At 46.1% G+C, this 20,381-nt stretch overlaps 11 protein-coding genes across 11 annotated transcripts; 2 read left to right on the top strand and 9 right to left on the bottom strand.

The window, feature by feature from the left end:
• Nucleotides 1-71: 71 nt before the first annotated feature.
• F5Y00DRAFT_260744 (uncharacterized protein) lies at nt 72-1,090 on the bottom strand (the record flags this gene model as incomplete). Its single annotated transcript, XM_048011069.1, has 3 exons — nt 72-530; nt 628-761; nt 865-1,090. The coding sequence occupies 3 exons, from the start codon at nt 1,088-1,090 to the stop codon at nt 72-74; spliced, it is 819 nt and encodes a 272-aa protein (XP_047866391.1).
• Nucleotides 1,091-2,861: 1,771 nt separating this feature from the next.
• F5Y00DRAFT_233325 (uncharacterized protein) lies at nt 2,862-3,191 on the bottom strand. The gene has a single exon (XM_048007297.1). It carries the CDS (start codon nt 3,144-3,146, stop codon nt 2,931-2,933), a length of 216 nt encoding a protein of 71 aa, XP_047866377.1. The 5' UTR covers nt 3,147-3,191; the 3' UTR covers nt 2,862-2,930.
• Nucleotides 3,192-4,178: 987 nt separating this feature from the next.
• Nucleotides 4,179-4,615, top strand: F5Y00DRAFT_268556 (uncharacterized protein; the record flags this gene model as incomplete). The annotated part of the gene is made up of 2 exons (XM_048012279.1): nt 4,179-4,286; nt 4,358-4,615. The coding sequence occupies 2 exons, from the start codon at nt 4,179-4,181 to the stop codon at nt 4,613-4,615; spliced, it is 366 nt and encodes a 121-aa protein (XP_047866376.1).
• A 339-nt stretch (nt 4,616-4,954) lies between these two features.
• F5Y00DRAFT_260741 (uncharacterized protein) lies at nt 4,955-5,524 on the bottom strand (the record flags this gene model as incomplete). The annotated part of the gene is made up of 1 exon (XM_048011068.1): nt 4,955-5,524. One exon carries the CDS (start codon nt 5,522-5,524, stop codon nt 4,955-4,957), a length of 570 nt encoding a protein of 189 aa, XP_047866375.1.
• Nucleotides 5,525-6,365: 841 nt separating this feature from the next.
• Nucleotides 6,366-8,555, bottom strand: F5Y00DRAFT_233324 (glycosyltransferase family 31 protein). The gene has a single exon (XM_048007296.1). It carries the CDS (start codon nt 8,203-8,205, stop codon nt 6,508-6,510), a length of 1,698 nt encoding a protein of 565 aa, XP_047866374.1. The 5' UTR covers nt 8,206-8,555; the 3' UTR covers nt 6,366-6,507.
• A 1,641-nt stretch (nt 8,556-10,196) lies between these two features.
• Nucleotides 10,197-10,760, bottom strand: F5Y00DRAFT_260739 (acyl-CoA N-acyltransferase; the record flags this gene model as incomplete). Its single annotated transcript, XM_048011067.1, has 1 exon — nt 10,197-10,760. The coding sequence occupies one exon, from the start codon at nt 10,758-10,760 to the stop codon at nt 10,197-10,199; it is 564 nt and encodes a 187-aa protein (XP_047866373.1).
• Nucleotides 10,761-11,616: 856 nt separating this feature from the next.
• On the bottom strand, nt 11,617-12,500 carry F5Y00DRAFT_260738 (uncharacterized protein; the record flags this gene model as incomplete). The annotated part of the gene is made up of 2 exons (XM_048011066.1): nt 11,617-12,127; nt 12,373-12,500. The coding sequence occupies 2 exons, from the start codon at nt 12,498-12,500 to the stop codon at nt 11,617-11,619; spliced, it is 639 nt and encodes a 212-aa protein (XP_047866372.1).
• Nucleotides 12,501-13,749: 1,249 nt separating this feature from the next.
• Nucleotides 13,750-15,046, top strand: F5Y00DRAFT_233322 (mitochondrial phosphate carrier protein). The gene is made up of 2 exons (XM_048007295.1): nt 13,750-14,113; nt 14,178-15,046. The coding sequence occupies exons 1-2, from the start codon at nt 14,021-14,023 to the stop codon at nt 15,021-15,023; spliced, it is 939 nt and encodes a 312-aa protein (XP_047866371.1). The 5' UTR covers nt 13,750-14,020; the 3' UTR covers nt 15,024-15,046.
• F5Y00DRAFT_233319 (uncharacterized protein) lies at nt 15,047-16,237 on the bottom strand. Its single transcript, XM_048007294.1, has one exon. The coding sequence runs from the start codon at nt 16,031-16,033 to the stop codon at nt 15,134-15,136; it is 900 nt and encodes a 299-aa protein (XP_047866370.1). The 5' UTR covers nt 16,034-16,237; the 3' UTR covers nt 15,047-15,133.
• F5Y00DRAFT_233318 (cytochrome P450 98A3) lies at nt 16,229-18,557 on the bottom strand. The gene has a single exon (XM_048007293.1). It carries the CDS (start codon nt 18,014-18,016, stop codon nt 16,727-16,729), a length of 1,290 nt encoding a protein of 429 aa, XP_047866369.1. The 5' UTR covers nt 18,017-18,557; the 3' UTR covers nt 16,229-16,726.
• Nucleotides 18,558-18,790: 233 nt separating this feature from the next.
• On the bottom strand, nt 18,791-19,881 carry F5Y00DRAFT_38078 (kinase-like protein). The gene is made up of 2 exons (XM_048013582.1): nt 19,645-19,881; nt 18,791-19,592 (listed from the first exon to the last, which is right to left on the bottom strand). The coding sequence occupies exons 1-2, from the start codon at nt 19,830-19,832 to the stop codon at nt 18,968-18,970; spliced, it is 813 nt and encodes a 270-aa protein (XP_047866368.1). The 5' UTR covers nt 19,833-19,881; the 3' UTR covers nt 18,791-18,967.
• Between the last annotated feature and the right edge of the window lie 500 nt (nt 19,882-20,381).

Below are 20,381 nucleotides of genomic sequence, written 5' to 3'. Positions count from 1 at the left end.
CGCCTCCTGAAATACACAATTCCCGTGAACCACAGAGGGCGAAATGGAAGAGACCCAAGAAATCATTTTATCTAGATGATACCCTCATAGAACGTGACCTGGAACCTCCCGTTGCCCGAATTGATTACGGGGTCAATGTCGTCCTCCAAATACACATTCTGCGGATCTAGAAACTGCATCTCCCATTCCCTCGTCGCGTTGTTCGCGTCCTGCCCGATGATCTTGTCGAGGCACCACGAACCCGTCGCCTTCTGCGCTAATACGTTCGCTGGCGCATCCGATAAGAGGTCTATCGTGAACCCTTTCGCCCTACTAAGCCCGTCGAGAGACTGGATCACCGCGGCCCCATCGTTGCCCTGAAGCAGTGAGATGTCTCCCCATGCCGTTCCGGACCCATTGGCGTGCCAGTTGATCTCGGCCCATGTCCCTAACATATGTTTTTGCCTGTCGAAGTTCATAATATCTCCCCGCACAATGCGCCCGCGGAAATTTGGACATACGGCAACGAATACGGATGACCAGGGTGGGATCTAGAAGGAAGTATAAGATTCCTATTAGCACCCTGCCCTAAAAAGGAACACTCTTAGGATAGGTATGTAAAGATATGGCTATCTCAAGGGAGCTTACGACCGTGTACTTATAAGGAACGAAGTCGTGATTGCTCTCGTACAAGAAGAACATGGTCCCGTTAGCGGCGCCGTGGCTTTTCGGGTCATGGTTCCATATAAGCACGCCGGGACCACCGAAGTCTTCATCGCCCGCTAAGTATGTACGGGTATTGTTAGTAAGTAGTAAGAAGCTCAATTAGAAGATACACGAAAACTGAAAATACACTGGCTTAGTTCCGAACGGTGGCATACTTACCAGTGTAGATAGGTGGCTGAGATTCGTCGTGACAGAATATCTGAGGATCGTTAATCCCTCTGCTGGTATTATACCAGCGGTAACGACTGGAATTTCGAAAGGGGATATGATGATGTTTCGCGCTGACGGCCTCGGGGACCGAGTTGCCAACCGGAAGTGTATAGGATAGAGGAATGATCATGGTGGCTAGCGTAGGGAAGCAGATTGCTGTATTCAGGAGGCGCATTTTTGCTTCAGCTATGATGTAGGTATGAGGTGCGTGGTATTATATCTTAGGTAGAAAACCGACGTTGGTACGCCGAAAGGAAGAAGAAGTCGCAGGAGACAAGATCGGACGATAGCTGAACTAACGCAACTTTGATTAGGACACCAGATCTACACCAACCAACGAAGAAGATACATATGATCTTACATGCGTTGTTTCCTTTGAAGGGAACAGCAGCTTCTCTAAGAAGCACATCGTCGTTGGTACTTAGTTATCCACATACATCCCTCCTAATATGTACCTAGGTAAGGTACCTACCTATGCAGCCATCTTTTACAACCCCCCCTATACAAGATAAAAGGTAACTGATGGTCGTTAAGAGCTAACATCACGACCACGAAGGACCCTTGGGGAAGACCATTATCATATAACAACACATCACATAGGTATTATCCCAGCTACTGGACGAGTATTCTAATACAGCTGTCGGCTTCTCTCACTCTTTATCGTACGCCTCTTTGTCTTAGACGTACAATTCCCAGTCTTGTTCATCCCCTCGATAGCCGCGTAATAGGCTGGATGCTTCGTGAAGTCGTCAAACCAAAGCAGCGCGGCTCCTTCACCCGGAAACACTGCTGGGACCCAACTGAAAGGGTCGTAAAAGTCCCAGATCGTTACGCCTACGCATGCCTTGACTTGCGCGCACACACTGACAGATTAGCAAATAACACCGTTAGCAGAAGCAGAGCATATACAAAGAAAGGACACGTACATTCTTGTAGACTTCGGCTTGCCACCCCAAGCTGGTCTCGTTTGCCGGTGTCTCGACTCTAACATCCAGTTCCGTTAGAGCCACCTCCACGCCGAGTGCGCCGTACGATTGCATGGCGGCAATCTGCTGGGCAAAAGTCAGTGCACTACCCGCCACAAGATGGGCCTGCATTCCGACCCTCTCTTGATGACGTATTGATAATAAAATATCTATATCATCAGCATTTGAAATACTAGAGAACCGGGAATGTGAGGAAACCTTACGTCCCATACATGCGGCCCGCCAGCAACGCCGCGACTAATGTTTGAAGGCGCACTCCAAGGGCCGTTGACTAGAACTGCTTCGCACCGGTAAAACTTTGGGTCAATTGGCACCTCATAACCTAGAGTATACTTGGCAGTATACTCGGCCCCCTTAAGGATTAAACATCGTGAAGCGAGTAGATATCATATCCCTGGGACTGAACTACTCGAGAGGCTTCGGCAGCCCAACCGAGTGCTGCCGTAGCATGACCTTAATCCCTGCCAGTTTCGGCGCCCTGTCCAGTCTCTGTGTCCCAATTCCCGAGCACGCCAGCGCATAGTTATACTAGAAGACAGGAGAGAATGTTAAGCGCGATGAATAAAGGAGATGGTGTTTTTTACTCACCATTGCAACGTCATCAAGGTATACTGCAAACGACAAGAGAGATTTAATGCCAGCTAGCCCATAGTTGGCCTGGCCGATTATGATAAACTGTCTTGCAAACAGCCAGTAGAGCTGATTAGAGAATCCTGACGTCCCCGAAGGCTTGGCACCCTCCTCAACCCATCTACCTTCCTACCTCACAATCTCTGCGGCGTTAATAAATAGGTCGCCGTCTAAAGCTACAAGTAGGGATGTATTAGTGTTAATCACGTCTATTAGGTTCGACCCCTAAGCGTCCAAGATTGTGGCGGCTATATCCTAGTGGCGCTGATCTCTGGTGATGTACCACATGATAGAATTCTGCCAAGCTGCTCAAGCATCGTTCGAGAACGCTGTATAATTGCTGCATGATCCTCGACAGATGACTTGTTTGGGCCCTTGCATACTATACTTGACGTCTTATCAGATGGAAGAATGAAGTTGTGAGGCCTTAGCTGGAATTCTTACATTAGAAGCCGAGTATAAATCTACGCTAAACTTGACAAAGGCCGACGCGTGGGGATCTTCACCACCCTCGACTCCGATCCTCATACGTTCCAAGTCATCGTGCGTATGCCAGATGCCAGGGTGGACGAATTGGTCGATTCGAGCTTTCATTCCTGGGAACGCGGGAACCATCGGAACAATCCCATTCAGAATGGGCAAACCGTTCCCCTCCTGTGGCTATCACATTTTGGTAGAATAGAATAATGAAGAGAGTAGCAATGAGGTTATCCATGGGTTCTGATCTACTGCCTGATCACGCGAGGTCGTCTCGTTTACTAGTATAAATCGAGATGCAAGTATGTCATATCGCGAATTGTCGATTATTCGCCTTATCAAAGTAATATGAGGCCTTCCTGCTAGTATATTCCATACTAAGGGGTGATCCCATTCCCCTTTTCCATTAGCAACGAACCCCATGGGGTTCTCCGCATGTCTCCCCGGACCCACAATATTAAAAAGGGGTTAACTCCTGACTTGGAGATTCGGGCCAAGTACCGGACTGTGCGCCGGCAACAATCCAAAATCTCGATTGGATTCGAATCACCATAAGACTGTAGGTTCGCGATTTGCGCATTTGTCCGCCCGGATATTTTAGTATGTGATACTCATCACGCGTACCAGGACTTGCTGGGACTTATTGCTGGTAACTGACCGGTAGTCTCATTGAGTAGTGGAATTTATCAATTAACTTGAAGTACTGTTATCAACGGCCGAGACTATTGTGGTGCGCCAACGACATATTGCATCGTTTGCTTAAACTATGAAAGACCGGTGTTAAATCTTGGAAAAGCATATGGCCACATCAGAAATTCCAATCGTTGCGATGGAGCAAGACGGGATCTGCTCTGCCAATGATGGTAGACCATTAGTTAGCTTTCTGGTGTCTCTAGTGGTAATCTCATCTAATGTCTTGTATCATAGAAAGTACACATACCCCCCTTTTCTCTGTCTACTTAATGGGAAGATCCTCGAACTAACCTACTCAGCTTTGGACCCTGTAAGCCAGGGTCTATATATAACTGTGATCATTAGTTACTAATTTTCACAGTCCGGCTATTATCGGCACTGCTATCATATATTCGATCCCTCCGAACCCTACCTACAAATAAAGTCGGGCTCTTGATCGCTTTTTACTACACACAGTTCTGCCTTGCTGAGGGTAATATGATCTTTTCCTTGATTTCCCTGAATGTGGCGGGGCAGACAAAGAAATCCACGACTCTAGCCACGACTTTCATCGGTTGGGCCGCCGGTAACATGGCAGCTCCCCAGGTTAGTATTATCTAAGTCCTCAACTCATTAAGCGCGAGCGGGCGCACGTGTGCCTAACCATTATCACGCAGATTTTCCAAGAAACAGACGCGCCTCGATATCAGAAAGGATTCACCGTCCACTTTTGCCTTTATGTATTATTTAACCTGTTTTTAATCCTCCTCCGAGTGTTGCTTGTCCGGAGGAACATCGTTAAGCGCCGTGATGACCCTACGATAGTCACTGGGAAACATGAAGTCAGCTCGAGCAATGACGAAAAGATCGAGCACGCCCACGCGTTCGACGATTTGACGGATAAAGAAAATCCTGATTTTAGATATGAACTATAGGTAATGTCCATATGTTTTAGATCGGTGGGACGCTGCCAGAGCGATACTGGTTACAGTAATTGATATTTACTTCTATATCTTCTAAATATATTATTTACCTGTTTGTTCTACTCCGAGTCAAGAACATAGCAGCTTAGGGCCGGTTTGTCAACCAATGTCTTCACTAAATTATTTTGATTGCTTTAAATTCTTGGCTACTACAAGATACGTTTCTCTACCCCATACTATCCTGTCGGCTGCTTTTACTATCACTTATTTGTGTGGCAATGTTGAGTCATCGGTTTTATCTATTCTTAACCAATAGGCATCCAGGTATTCGCCAGATAGACGACATTCGGACTATTCCGGTAAAGCACCCGTGATAGAATCATTCATTTTGAGTTTACGTCGAGTCTCGTTTTTACTTTCCTCGTGTGCTACTTCAAGCTTCTCATTTAGCTTCTTTATTTGTGCTTTGGACATAGAATAGGTATGGGGAATGTCGAAAATGGGTCTTTCCGCTTGCTCTGCATAATATTGCTGTTGTAGCTGCTGTTCCTGATCTCGCTGGTGCTCCTGTTGGTTCTGTTGTTGCTGATACTGATACTGATGATCTTGCTGCACTGGTTGATGTTGCATTTGCTGAAGCTGATCTAACCATGAGCGGTGAGTTACAAGGCCTGCAGATATGAGCTCGAACTGCTGCGCTAGATAGATGTGGAACTCCAGCCACTTAACGGTCCGTGGATCTACGGAAGAGATTGTGAAAGCGAGCTGTCCTTGTAGTTCCTGGAGACGTGCTGCCAGATCATTTGTCCATCGACTGATCATGAAGAGCTGAACCGACGGATCCATTTGACCCTCTACATAGAAGTGGGAAGCCGCATAACATGGTTGCTGTTGATATTGGCCGGGAAATGGGAAAGCCATGGTAACTACTTGACGATTCTTAGGTTATGTTGTACTTACGAGTTAAGTGGAATTTACCAGGGTTCGTTTGGCTTAAGCACTTTACAAAAAATGTCTGGGAGACTCTGGAAGTTTATGGCTGGACGGTGAAGATCATGCAAGAAGACTCCAAGTGCATATTTAGGTAACTAGCTGTGTTTATTAAGAACTTGGGAGATATCGTGAACAAGGCATTTGTAGTCTAACAAACGTAATTTTTCTACAACTTGCTTCTAGAATAGTAACACAAAATTGTTCATTGTATATTAAACCAATCATCCAAGTTCTTTCAACATTTGTGCAACAATGAAACTGCCTTATACTTTCATATCAACAATGCGCTCGTTTAGCCTTATAACGTGTATGCCGTTTACCAAATTGCTTTCCAATCAATGTACCTGTTTGACTTCAGAGACGAAGTGCTAAGGAGAGATGATAAAGTTAAATATAATAATCTGTCATTTTAATATCTGCTCATGGGTTAAAGAACCTATGACTTGCCAACCTTTGTTGTTCTTTTATCCCGAGAATAAACTCTTGAACGTACCAATATAGTTGTCATGGTGGCTACAGGGGTTTCTATGACTATGTAAGAGGCGCGAAGCGCCCTCGTCAGAGGATAGAGAGGCCAGGCGTTACTAAGTTCAATACGATCACTACTTGGTCTACCTACCCTCGGCATTCACTCTATGCATGATTCACCTCACTAGGGCATCTAGTCCTGACAATAGTCCACGCAAATGAGCTGGGTAAGAGGGAAATATAGCTTAATACGTGCTAATTTTACCTCCCGGACTTTATCGAATTTCTCATATAATTCACTGGTCAATAGTACCTCTTAAATACAAGTACATATGCAATGCCGCCATCCCCAAGTGAAGACTCTATGCAGACCAAAGATGTACGCCAAAGTAAACAGTCTAATCCGAGAACATGTATGTGCCGCCTCCATTAACGCCCGCTATTTAATGCCCTTGCCATATCAGTTCAATCACCTGGTCGAGTTCATCTCCATCCTTAGAAGCGTCCGCAATCCGCACATACAGCTGCCTTAGATCCCCACTCTCCGTGAACTCGGCTCCTCTCAGCTTATAGCTCTTCTTCTGATCCGGGGGGTAAGGTTGTCTGAGCGGACCAAGGCTAAAATCGAAGTCTTTGCTGTCGGCTTTACCCCACGTGCCCTCCATTAGTTGTAGGTTGACGGAATCCACACCGTTTGGGTATTCCACAATGGAAAATCCATTTGACAAGACCGTATCATTACCGAACCGCCAGCGCTGCAAGAAACAATCCCCACAAAACCTGGCAGCTTTCGCCATCTTCTCGACAGGTGCCTTATACCAACTTTTCCAATGATGAAGATTTAAAGGCTTTAACCCAGCTTCGAAAAATCCGCTGACATCGTCCGTTAAATCCTGCTGGTACAGGCCCGGGAGAATAGTAAGTTTGGCTTTGGAGTTATAGTATACGCAGTCCCGAAGGATAGTATCTCCCTCTTGGGTAGTTGCGTCGTGGATACATTGGAGAGCTTGGTCACTAAGCTTCTTGGCGAGCGGAGCCGACAGGTATGCACCAGCGCCACCGAACGCCATGAAACCAAAGCTCCGGACAGACTGGAAGTCTTCCGAGAGCGCACCGACGTAAGTATCGGTCTTGTGATCCAACGTGCCGAGGCTGTCCGACAGAGGTTTCAAACTCGGGAAGAAGGTATCGTCGTCTATGAGACCGTACCATTGGGTATCGGGACTGTCTTGTTGGAGCATATTGATAAGGACAGCAACATGATTCTGCGATGTCGAGAAGTCCCCACTAATAGGCTTCACCAAAGTCACATTGATATCAGCTATCTCAAAACTACGCTGTAGTCGCTGTATATCTTCAGGTGATTTCTTTTTGGCATCTGTGACGACAGCGACAAGCTTGGCGCCAGTTCCAGAAATCCAATGGGCAAAAGGGATAATCGAGTCGTTGAGACGTTTATAATCCGTTGCCACCCCGAACATAAGGTGAGAAAACGTGGTCTTCGGATGAGGCTTCGGGACAACTAGGTTGATAGGCTCAGACTGAGGAATTATGGCATCTCCGCATTGGTGTAGATCGATTTCTACCTCGCTTTTAACGAGAGGCTCTGTGATGTTGACGATCTCGTCTCTGTCGACAGTATCGGAGAATATGGACTTAATGTAGCGGCGGGAGTAGTGCACGCGCTCGGTTAATCCCAGATCGATGCTTGAGCGCATCAGAAACTCCAATTCCTTGGAACAGAGCTTATGATCGGGAAGCGGTTGTTGATGCTCCTCTTCTCCGGATTTATCCCCTGCGGCAGTATCGTCACTGATGCTAGTAGGCTGAGCTGATGGTTGAGAGAGCGCATTACCAGTTTTTGGCTTCCAGGCTGGCTCTTCATCTTTACTAGTAGGACTCGGAGTGGGAGTAGTAATAGCTGGGGCTAAAATTTCAGTAATAATATCTGCGGCCACGACATCATTGGCATCCGACTGCCCCTCTTGGGTTATCGCATCTTTGTTCGGAAGGATTTGAGGATCCGCCGCTGGATATGAGGGCGGGACACGATGATACAGATGAAGGGTCGTGTAAGTGACGAGGAACAGGAGCACGGCGCTGGCGAGGACAAAGACGCGGGGGACCTTGGATGGAAACATGGGAGAGCCCTTTTTCTCTTTATCACCGTAGGGGTAGCATAGCTGAGAAAAGTAGGAAGAGGAGGAAGAAGACTAGGAGTTCTTCGATATTCTAGTGGGGAGAAAAGGTAATAGGGAGAATAGTTGAATATTCTACTGGGGGCGAGAAAGATTATATTCTAGGTACTGGGGGCAGGAAAGATTACATGTAGAGAACCGAAGCCTAGGGTGGGATACCGTACGACGAGACAAGCCCAAAGGAAGAGGAATACATAAGGCAAGAGGGGAATACATACAAATACGTATGTGTGGTACGAATCCAAAGAGGCAAGAATCTACTTTTAGTAGGTAGGAATTGTGGAATCTTTGAGGTATGGAGAAATGTGAGTCGAGGAGATAAAATACGCCAAAAACTACATAGTACGCCGACGATCTTAGACGAATGCATTCCTTTCTCTAGCCATAAGGTTCTTTCTTTCTTTCTTTCTTTACATACACTAATAAGGTACATACTTCTCTCTTGGGTACAATAACTACCTACATTACAACTAGGTAGGAGGTAGTTAGAGAATCTTTAAATTGAAAGAAATAGAAATATCAACATGACTTAAACATCTTAGCCCACATATACAGATACGTCTGTAAGAATTTAACTTACGACATTTCTTTTTTTCTTCTTAGTTGTCGATGCATCTTCAACGGCTGAAAAAGAAAAAAAGAAGATGACGCAGTCCTTGGCTCAGTTGCTCACGGGCCTGACCCGCATTTCAAGCCGCCCATAGTTCCTTTTATCCAATAGGCGGACGATAAAGACGCCAATGCGGATCGGCGCTGTGCATGGGGCAGAAATTTAAGCCGTTCCACCCGATATTTCCACTAACTTTCCCTGAGCTTTCGCTAAGAATACACCTAAGGTTAATAAGATCTAATATGACTGCGGCGTCATCCCTGTCCCGCTTAGCTAGTGGACGCAAAACCGCAAAAATAAGATACATTGGTTGGTCGGAAGAGCCGACCAAGTGTTTCTTATCACTCCTCTGCCGTCCGATATCCTGTCGAAGGTACACAGATCGACAGATGCATGATATACCGAGGCGTGTGACTGGCTGTAATGTGCTTGCTTATACGTACATGAACAAGTTTGAAGAAACAAGTTTGAAGAAACATAACGGACACGTAAGGACATCAGGGAAGAAGATTCAAGGGTACAAAACTGAAACTGGACTGAATTGAACTACGAATTGGGACGCGTCATTTACACTACGTAGACTTACGATATCACGTACCTTACGATGTAGTAAGGTCTACTTTTTAGTACAGGTAGGTATTTAATTCAGAACGTGGTCCATCCAAATCCACAGGCTCAATAGTCGTAATAGTGCTTTAAGTAAAATGACGGCGGAGCGAATAGAACACGAATAGAATGCGAATCATATTACGAATCACGACATGATCCCACCTTCATGGGCTATCCCAAGTTAGCGTCTCTTATGCCTGCACACACATGCAGGTACCTTGGCAGCTTACAAGTCATACATAGACGGGACAACGGTTGAATTCGAAAGATCGACAGCACAAATTGATTTGATCGCGGAGGGTAGAAGATACCTGTGAATAAAGAAGAGTGCTGGGCAGTTTAAAAAGAGTAAATAGTAGTTGCTGAATACTTATTTGGTAATAGTTACCTAGTTCCGTACCTACATATGAGAACATGCAGCAACGACATCTCCATGCCGTTAGTCTTTTGGTTATATGTAAGGCTGTAATAGTCTTAAGAATATACCACTCAACCATTAAATGGAAGTTGAACCTTGACAGCATGAAGCTTCTATCGAAAGTACTATACACGACACTACAGGAATTTGAGTAAGACATAGGTGACCACATGCTCCTATTAAGAGTTGACTTGTAATAAAGTGGGTGTGTGTGTTATCTTTTGGCTATACCCCCAAACGCATAGGTATTGAGCCCCCATTCCTGCGGCGTAAACATGGGGTCCGTAAAATAGAAGTCTATGTTTCCTCGACTGCGGGGGCGCCCCTATTCAAGTCCTTTTCCAGTTCGACAAAACACAAGTCGCCCGGTAAACTCAAGCCCGCGAACCATTCACGCGGAAACGGCGTTAACTCCCCCGTCTTTCGATAGCCGCAGCGTATGTACCACAAGATCAGCTCGTGGCGGGAAGAAAGGGCATTAAGTCCCAGCTTGCTAACGCTCCACCTCTGTTGACAGTAGTCCTCAGCATAAGCCAGGACCTTGCGCCCAATGCCTCCCCGGTGGTGGTGCTGGTCAACCGCAAGCATGTAGATGCGGGCAAGGTCGGCGTCGCGTTTAGAGACACCCACAGAACCCTTTAGGACGCCGTTTTCATCGGTAGCTATGAGGTATGCGCTATCCGGCTTGGTGATGTTGCTCATGATCTCCTCGACCTTGACGCTGAACTGCGACGCAAGAGTCATGTCCCCTGTCCAGTTTTTCCTACTGTCTTCGGCACGAAATGCAGACTGTACCAATTTTTGAATCTGCGCTGCGTCGTCTGGGGTTGCGACGCGGAATTGAAGATTGCCATTCGCCATCTTAGTGTTGTAAGTTGAAATTTAATCTTCCAAGTTGGTGTGGTGTAATAAATATCTTACGTTGTCAATGTTGAGTATGAAAGGTTACGTTCATGAGAACCAAAATGACTCCTTGGATAGCTACCTGCTTGATATATTTCCTTAGGTGATTATAGACTCTATATATAGCTTGCGACTCCGGAGTCCTTAAAGACCTATAGAATGGGGGCTATGCAGTAGGAAGGGCTTGAAAGGAAGGGCGTATAAGGAGATGGCGGGCACCAGAGAGGAAGGTATAGGATATTATGAGGGGTATTATTAGATCTAGACCTAATGGCCTTAAGAATTCAAATCTTTTCAGCTCCAACATCAATATCATGCATCCAACCTTTTTTACATAAAGGGCGTAACGAAAGGTATGAGGGGGAACTGTTAATGATATGATATGAGAAGGATTCCGTTATCATCAACTGGTACCTGCCCCCTCCAAGATATGCATCTTGAAATCGTATACGATTACGCTCTGGCTGAGGTCGTTCGACTCGGAAGTATCGCAAAGTTTCATGAGTCCAGATACATTGAAACTTTTAAATTAACAATCATACTAATCAGAAAGACGTGGTCTTATTCTTTACATAGAAAGAATAGTAGGCTTTAGCCCTATCTATTATTGTTTTAAATAACTATCCCACGACGTAACAATCTCTTCTCTTAACCTCAGACAATTGATTTGAGGTATGACAATGATAATTCCCAACGTCAGATTCTCTCCTAATGAATGGAACCCTCCTCATCTCCTATACTAGAGTTTAGAGGAATACAGCGGCCTAACTCGATTGGCAGGTATTAATAAGGAAAAAGGAGAAGAAAAGCAAGCTCAGAAACCGTAAAGAGCTAGGATGGGGCCCGACTTCCCCTTATATCCGTGAACATGGCGATGATGATTGATAATAGCCTGCTTCGTGTTAAAGGTTGAGCTGCAACCATCTTCCGAACAAGGAATCAGTTCAGGTAAGGGAGCTCGTAGACGCGAGAAGCTGGAGGAAGAGTCGTGAGCATGGTTGTAATGGGTGGCAACACTTCTTCTATAGTAACTGTAGTGTCGTTTGCATTTGATACAGAAGAAGCGCTCCTCGCCCTTGATAGTGATAACACGCCCCCTAACGCCAGCAAACACGAAGGTATCTGTATCATCTGAGCCAGAGGGCTTCGTACTCTCATCTTCCGATGTTGAATTAGTAGTTGAAGTTTGGGAATTGATAGAGGGTTGTGAACTGTGGCTGACCGTTTGGCTTGAGACAACGGAGCTAGGACTAGCAGTTGGTTCGGAATCAAGACTAGGTGTGATAGGGCTGGGGATGACATCCTTGGAGGTGATGGCTGCATTGCTGATGATTTCATGTTAGTATTTCAGGAAGGAGATGATTTGTCAAGAAATATGTCGTATAAAATTACCTAGGTATAAGGGATAAATAAGGGGCTTTGTGCAAAGCGGTACTAGGCCAAGCCTATCGGAAGAAGCACCAACTGAAATACAAGTGAACTTGATCTAAGATAGTAGCAAATCGCATCTACCTTCACTCTCAAAAGATAAGGTAGCCATATATTGGCATGAGAACTGAAATATACTTACTTCATAGCAGCTCTCTTGCGAAGAACACTGGGTGCCTCTGGCAAAGGCGTCCGGCCATTTTTATTTTCCAGACGGGGACGGGTAGTAGTTGTAAGTTGAGATGGTTCTGGATTGTTTTTGCGATTCATCTTTACCTAGTAGTTATCCGAAAGACTATCGAGGGTGTGTAAAATAGTTGGTTGCGTTGTGGAGCTGAAATCTTGAAAATTCCTATTGTAACGGGAGGCAGGCGTTGTATCCAGCTCGTCGCCTTACTAGTGGTTACTATGGTCGCGTTGAGCTGTAGACGCGCTGTCGAGTTGCTTAGGTGATTAATCGTCAGGCGGTCTACGGGTGTCATTGTCGAGGTCATGCAGAAAACTTGGAGTGTTCGTACTTCAAGGCCAGATAACTATTTTTTTCAATATTCCGTTATTTCATACTTTTTTAAAGCACCACTAGAGGAAATATATACAAGCAATAAATACAGATAGCTCTACCTAAATTATTTGCGAAAAGCTCCCATCATAAATTAATATGTTGTTATTAGACATATGGTGATTTCCTATATACAAATAAAGCTACGGGGTGTTTTACGGAGGCAATGGGAGTTACTAGAGACGTAGCAACTGTGAAATTTCATTATTAAACTGCGTATATAGAATCGATCACCGATTCGTGGCTCAATTTCATAAATAGAGGTTAGATAAAAGCCGCATACACAAGGATGCAACGTTGATGCTAAATAGGACAAAGGTAGGTATATATGCCTACCTAACCTAAGGTAGGTATGTTAGGTTACGGTTTGATTACGTACCTAGGTACCTCAACAATCACCTTATTATCAAGGTAAGAGTTATTTCCTCTTTCCTTTCGTACTTAGTTTCCCCTTTATGCCCTCTGAGCTTTTGACGTGGATCTTGCTTTCTGTGGGTTGTATAAAAGAGCTTACCGGCTTTTGCTGGGGAACGAGATGTAGAAACGAAGATCTTCCACATAATTTTCTATTATATCAAAACACCTGACGTTAAGGGGATATATGCCTAAGGTGGGAGAAATGAGTAAGGTGATGAAAATGGGGTTGAAAGGCCGTTGATAAGGTCTCTATAACTGGTCCTTTGTACAAAATTCCACCCTCACGGCCATTCAATTTCCTACTAGCGGCTTTACAACTTGAAGATATTGTTATCAAGATCGTGGGAATTAAAAGCCGAGTCGGAATTTGATGTGATATTAATAGCATCAACCTTTACCTAGTACCGTATTACCGGGTCTCCGAGTACCTAGCCCGAGCGCAAACCGGGAGAGGCTTATGTATGGGTCCGATGTCCGATCGAAAGAATCTTGATCGAAATCATGACGTCAGAGCTTTTCACAGGGTCCGATCAGTCCGGAATAGGTCAACGCAGCATTGGTTCTCGGGTTTATGATAACAATTTAATTTAAAATAAAATAATATTTTGTGTAAAAACTTATATTCCATTGAAGGAGCCGTCGATGGATTTGGTTTAGTTAGAAAACGGCAACTCGACTCCCTCTTTTCTGCAGTCTCGAGCCCATCCTGTCGCTGAGTAATCGACCACGCGCCGAGACGATATAAGATTGTCTGATCGGGTTTGAGTGACTGTCGCTCAGTCTTCTCATTATACTTAAGAATAGCGTTTCAAAAATGAGCTCTTCAAGTATAACTCCCCCCTTCGGCTCGGGTGATTATGTCAAGTTCTTTGGTGCCGGAGCCCTTGCGGCAACCCTCACTCATGGGGCAAGTACCTACCTTACCTACTTAAGATAACTAGAAGCCATGATCGTATCTAACAATAATGGAGGCCGCAACCCCCATTGATGTAGTCAAAACGAGAATCCAGGTAGACGATTCAATGAAAGGGCTCAACATGGTTAGGGCTGCCCGGCAAATAGTAGCCAAAGAGGGTGCTTCGGCTCTATTGACAGGCTTTGGGCCTACTGCCGTCGGCTATCTAGTCCAGGGCGGTGGCAAGTTTGCAGGATACGAGTTCTTCAAGAAGAAATTTATCGACATGACGGGTTCTCAGGAGAAAGCAACGCAGCGGCGCACTGCCATTTACCTAGGCGCCAGCGCGACGGCAGAGTTCTTCGCCGACATTGCGCTATGTCCGCTCGAGGCTACGCGTATCCGCCTTGTTTCTCAACGTGGTTTCGCATCCGGGCTTACGTCCGGCTTCATGCGTCTAGCTAGGGAAGAAGGTATACGGGGATTCTACTCGGGATTCATACCGCTGTTGTTTAAGCAGGTACCGTACGCGGTGGGTCAGTTTTCCGTACACGAGGCGGCAGTCGAGGTCATATACCGCAGCATGGGACCCGAGAGGAAAGCCAAGATGACTCAATTGCAATCCACAGGAGTAGAACTAAGCTCCGGTGTTGTAGCTGGTGTTGCAGCTGCAGTTCTCTCCCATCCGGCTGATACTCTGCTGTCAGCTATCAACAAGGGTGCGGGCGATCCGAAACAAGGTGTGACAAGTAGAATGTTCACACTCGCAAAGGAGTTCGGTCCTAGGAGATTATTACTATCAGGCTTGGGTCCTCGAATAGTAATGACGTGCGGTCTGGTTGCTGGTCAATTTGTTATTTACGCTCAGTGCAAGACTCTCGTAGGCGCACCGCCGGGCATAGAGATACACAAGGAAGAGTAGCTAAATTCAAGACGATATAGATATGATAGATCTAGATTTACCTTAATATAGTAATACGTAGCCGTTGGTCTCTGGAAGATTCGAGTGTGAACTGAGGGGGGGCTTGTTCTTTATCTAATTCGCCCTTGAGTCGGCCAGATGCCCATTGTTTTCCAGAATCCTCTACCATCCAGTATTCTCCCCAGCGAAGACGTATCTCTTGGGAGTGCCCTTACGCCCTCTTCTACCATGAGCTCGCCAACCCAATTCAGCAACTCCGTCTGCCTCTCGACCTTGGCGGTCGATGTGTCAACTTGACCGACGCCAACCTCGGTGCTTCGCAAAGTTTGGATTGCCCAGTCTTGTACTAAATCCCACCAGTCGTAGACATGCATGTCACACAGAAGCCACCGTTTCTTAGGGGTAAAATTTCGGTGTAGTGCGACGACGGCTCTGGCGACGTCCTCACCATGTATGACATGTAGTGCGCCTTTCCCCTTTAAATCGGACTTCGACTTCACCACGCGGTCTACCCAATCCCGCGGCTGGCGGGCATTTCCGTACAGTCCGGCGAGGTTCAGTACGGCGCCCTCGGAACATGCCATCAACTCATCTTCGGCTATGGCACGGGAGTCGGCATGTTCGTAGGGTGACGATTCGTCCTGCCATTTTGGAGCCGTCCAAATACTTGTAGCGCCTAGTTGTATAAAGTGTGGTTTGGAGCGACCGGACTTCTGATGTGTGGATTCGTACATGCGTACCAGATGCTCTGCTTGGCCTTCTCCCTGGAGTGGAAATGTGATTAGTATGGTCTTGGCGATGGGTAGCACCTCGAACGGCCCCGCGTCACTCGATTTGGGATCGAACTTGAATCGAATCGTGTCATCTCGGCCGTCCGTAGTTGTAGCAGCATACTTAATCTGCTCGCGTTTTAGGAGCGGAATAAGAAATGTTGAAGTCCAACCCGCTCCCAATATGAGTAGGCCGACGCCCTCATACGCGCCCTCATCTATGGACTTCGATATCTGCATATTGTACTTTGGACTGGATATGGCGGTTCAAAATATCTACCTCTCATGTACCTTTTTCGAGAGATGGATAAAGGAAATGAGGTATGTTTCCAGCACACGCATGGAGGTGGAAGCTTTCGAATATCCGGCAACTTAAATTGGCGAGATCTGGGCCTCTCTTAGGAGGTACCTATGTACTCCGATGAGCCGACCCTATCGATTACCTACCTCACCTCTTAAAGGTCATGGAAGGTTTCGTAAATGCTTGTAGTTACCCATTTTTATTTTTATTCTTATTTTCATTTTTAAAATCCTCGCGCCTCATATTCATGTTGCCTTTCGCTCAATAAATATGAGCTATTTGCCAGGAATCAGGACTAGAATTCAAATCCACGATTTAGATGTAAGAAGATCGACTTCATCTAGGTACACTTAACTACGATGACGCCTTCTCCTCATCCCCGTAAAGCTTCATCGCAACATCGTTTCTTGCGTAGAAAGTTGACATTCGGTACTTGGTTTCCCCGCGATACTGTTCCAGCTCTTCAAGTGCCTGCTTACCCTCGCGCTCTATTGTTTGGCGAATCTCTTCACTACGTGGCGTGATGCTGCACTCGAATGGCTGCGGCCGCATATTGAGTCCATTCCTGCATGCGTGTCGTTAGTTTTATATATATTGCAAGTCCCCCCTTTTTTTCTCTCCTTCTGTTGCACTTACGTATAATTGAAAATGTCCACATCAACCGTACTGCCGTCCGAACGCCTCTTCTTCTGAATGTTGAAGCCCCATAGTATCCTCGCAACAGTAATCCAAGTACCCTGTTCGGCCAGTGCTTGCCCCGAGCATACCCTGCGACCCCATCCAAAGGTCATATAACCCCTTTCTCCCGGGAACGGCCGGCTATCTGGATGTCCGGGGAGGAAACGGTTCGGGTTGAAACGATCCGGCTCGGGGAATTCGCGCTCATTATGGTGAATAGCCCATACGTTGCCCTGAATCCAGGTGCCCTTGGGAATCAGCCAACCTTTATAGTAGTCATCCTGCGTCGGCGCATGCGGTTGCCCTCCAATTATGGCAACCGAACGCCATCGGAAAACTTCCTTAACAAATGCTTTGACATAGGGGAGCTTTTCTTCGTCTTCCCAAGTCGGACTTCTGTAAGAGCCAACTACACGATCGAGCTCTTCCCACGCCGGTACTAGGGTCTCTGGAAAAGCGCAACACGCTAGAACAAACGTTATCAGCGTGCTGCTGCTAGTGTCGGACCCGGCGCCAAATAGATTCCCAGTTAGGGAGGAAATTTCGGCATCCCTAAGGTTATACTTTGGGCCTTCGGAGAATAGGTAGTGGACGAAAGAGTCCTCGTGGCCTTCCTTTTTAACTGCTTCGTCTGCTAAAGCGTGGAAGAAGTGAGTCCCACGTCTCTTACCTAACCCATACTTCCACGGTGCAATCGCGTTAGGGAACTTCGCAAGGAAAGGGAAAGTCTCCATGAGCATGGGAAAGGTCTTGCCAGGGACATTCAGGTCGGCAGCAAGGTGCATGACGGCGATGACTTCGGTGATAATAGGATCGCTCCAGCTTTCGACACGCCTTCCGAAAGCGATAATGGAGACAACACTCGTGGCGTACCGTTCGAAGTGCTTAACATAATCGTCGGGGGCTTTGAGTAAGTCATACGCAACGACGCGGCTCTCGTTATTTTGGAATTGGCGATACCTCCGGACGGACTGTACACCGACGCCCTGGTGCATGAGCTTACGGTGGACACGCCAACGGTCACGTTCTTCAGGACGCGTCGTATACATGTTGACCAAGTTATCTTGGCCGGCACCTAATTCCGCAAAGACCAACATCCGCGGCCGCGACGAGTAGACGCCTGCACGCTTCTCGAAAAGCTCCGAGGCCGTCCAAGCGTCGTTAATCCAAATTGTTGGGTTCCTATTCCGGAAGTTAGTTGTAAATCCACACCGGCGGCGGGATCCTCTCACCGTCCGATCCATATCGTGACAAGCGGCGCATCATATTTTTTAGATAGCTCTTCGAACCAAATCCATGGTTTCTTCTCCGGGAGCATAAAAGTATTTCCTACAACGGGCCAGGGAAATGGTCCAGGAGGCTAACGGCCACTCGGATTAGTTTTTACTGAACGGATACCTGCTACCGGAGTAACTGACCAATTTTGATCTCCTCCATAGCATGTAGCTGTAGTCAATTATCAGAGTGACGATTCCAATCACCAAAGTTGACATAACCAAATGCCACACCGAATATCGACCGAACACCCTAGTTCCATCCCCGGACCTCAGCTCGGCTGGGAAATGGTCGAATAACATCGTAATATGAGTAACTACGTATGCACCTCGAAGAAGGTGAGCTGGCAAGGGGTTGAGAGATCCAAATTTAGACAACAAGTGAGGTGAAGGGCATAAATACTTAGGTAACCATACTTGCTCAAGGGTCAAGGACCTGTCGGGGATGACGAGTCTTATTATGTTGGAATTGAATCAAGTAGACAAATAGCTATTACACACCTCGGGGCCCTGATTCGGCATTTATCCTTATGTTATGTTATTGGTTGATGGTAATCTGCCGAAGAAGAACGTGGAGTAGGCGACTACGATACTCCTCATTCAGCCATTGCTTATACTCCTTTTGGCCCCTACTTACCCGCTCTACTCCACCCCCGGATTCAGCTCGTAGACTACCTTAGGTAGTTTAGAGACATTGACACGTGCTGTTGTAACATTATGGCTGCTTATGGCTGCTTATGATGACCATCTTACCTGATCAGACATGGGTTAGGATTACGTAACTAGGATCATCGATATTGGTCAAGCTCATGGGAAAGATTTAATAACTGGATGGTCATTCACTTTGTTTACTAAATATATTTAATTCTTTTTCTATCCGCTCATCCAACTACTCACTTGTCTACCTACCTAGGTAGGTACCTATTCACTCGTCTCGTCCGTCATCTCCAATTCTAAAGCTTGCAAAAGATCATCGGCACTGGCATATTCGTGCATCCAACATTTCAGGATAACAGCCCCTGCCCAGATTTCACTAACGTCAGGGAATTCTCGTCTTTGAAATAAGTCATCAACCATCCTGTGATAGCTCACCATCTCCTCACTCGACCCAAAACGTCCTCCCGGCGCTCTGTAAGGCCAATGTCCTGTAAAGATTGTGTAAAGTATAGACGCAACGCTGAATAAATCCGTAGCGGGTGTTGATACCCACCCGGAGTTAGGGTCAAAGAAGCCCGCGTCTGGTAGGTTGTCACCAATCAACCCAAGTTTCTCACACGTTGAACCACCGAAATCACAAAGACAAATATCGAGAGATGTGGAAGTAGTGGCATAGACGAGGATATTTTCAGGGCGTAGATCAGAGTGTATCACCCCACGATGGTGTATGTATGCGATCGATTCGACTACTTGCCGGCACCATTTTCTTCGAAGAGCAGGGGAGATTTCGTCGTTTTTGTTATTGAGGTATTCTTGAAGATTTCCATGGCTAGCCTCAGCGAGGAGCAACCCGGACGGTAGTTCTGGTTTATCTTGCCATCCAAGATATCTCCAAAGATAATTAGTCATATAAACGATCCTATTAAAGTTGGTGAACTGACTTGACAATTCTAGGATGGTCTCCTAGCATTTCAAGGATCTGAGGTTCGGCTACAAAACCTTTGGCGATTCTATTGTTGAAATCCTCATTGCTCGTGACGCGAGGATGTTTTAAGATCACGCCGGGTTGGATTCGGGTTAACACCGAAGTTGAGCCTATGAAACATTCAGATAATATTGGACTAGGCATTGCTATAGATTGAAAACAAGAATATAAATTCTATGTTTCGGTAGTGAGATCGCGTCGCACAAGCCTGGAGGCGTTGTTTACTGTGAGATGTACCAAGGTACATCTCAACACGTGACTGATCGTCACGTGTCATTCAAACATTCAGAATCATCTTGAGTGTTTGTAAAAAAAAAATAATAATTCCTTTAGATAATAATTCCATCAATACATGAATTATTCAACATTTACCTTCTATTTTAAGTACAGGTACCTTGGTACATAAGCTCTTTTCGGAGTTTCTATATTTCCTCTGGCGACTGCTACATAGTGTACCGTCCATACCTCCGATTTAGGTAAGACAGCGTTTCCAACAAACACGAAACGGAAAAGGCTGTTTACTAGAAGAGCTATTCGTACTTTGGTTTGAACTAATCATCTAGTGTAATAGGGTCTAAATTAGCCCCTGAACCCCTGAATCCTTTACATTTATACCGGTTGCCTCAATAACAGGTTGTATATACGGGGTGTATCTGGCAAGGGCATCAGACTTATCAAGTGCTTGGAATTGTA

Source organism: Daldinia vernicosa (assembly GCF_022497035.1).
Source record: "Daldinia vernicosa strain CBS 139.73 unplaced genomic scaffold F5Y00scaffold_15, whole genome shotgun sequence".
Taxonomy (NCBI): domain Eukaryota; kingdom Fungi; phylum Ascomycota; class Sordariomycetes; order Xylariales; family Hypoxylaceae; genus Daldinia; species Daldinia vernicosa.
Note: the sequence above shows the minus strand (reverse complement) of the source record. Positions and strands in the feature narration are given on the sequence as shown.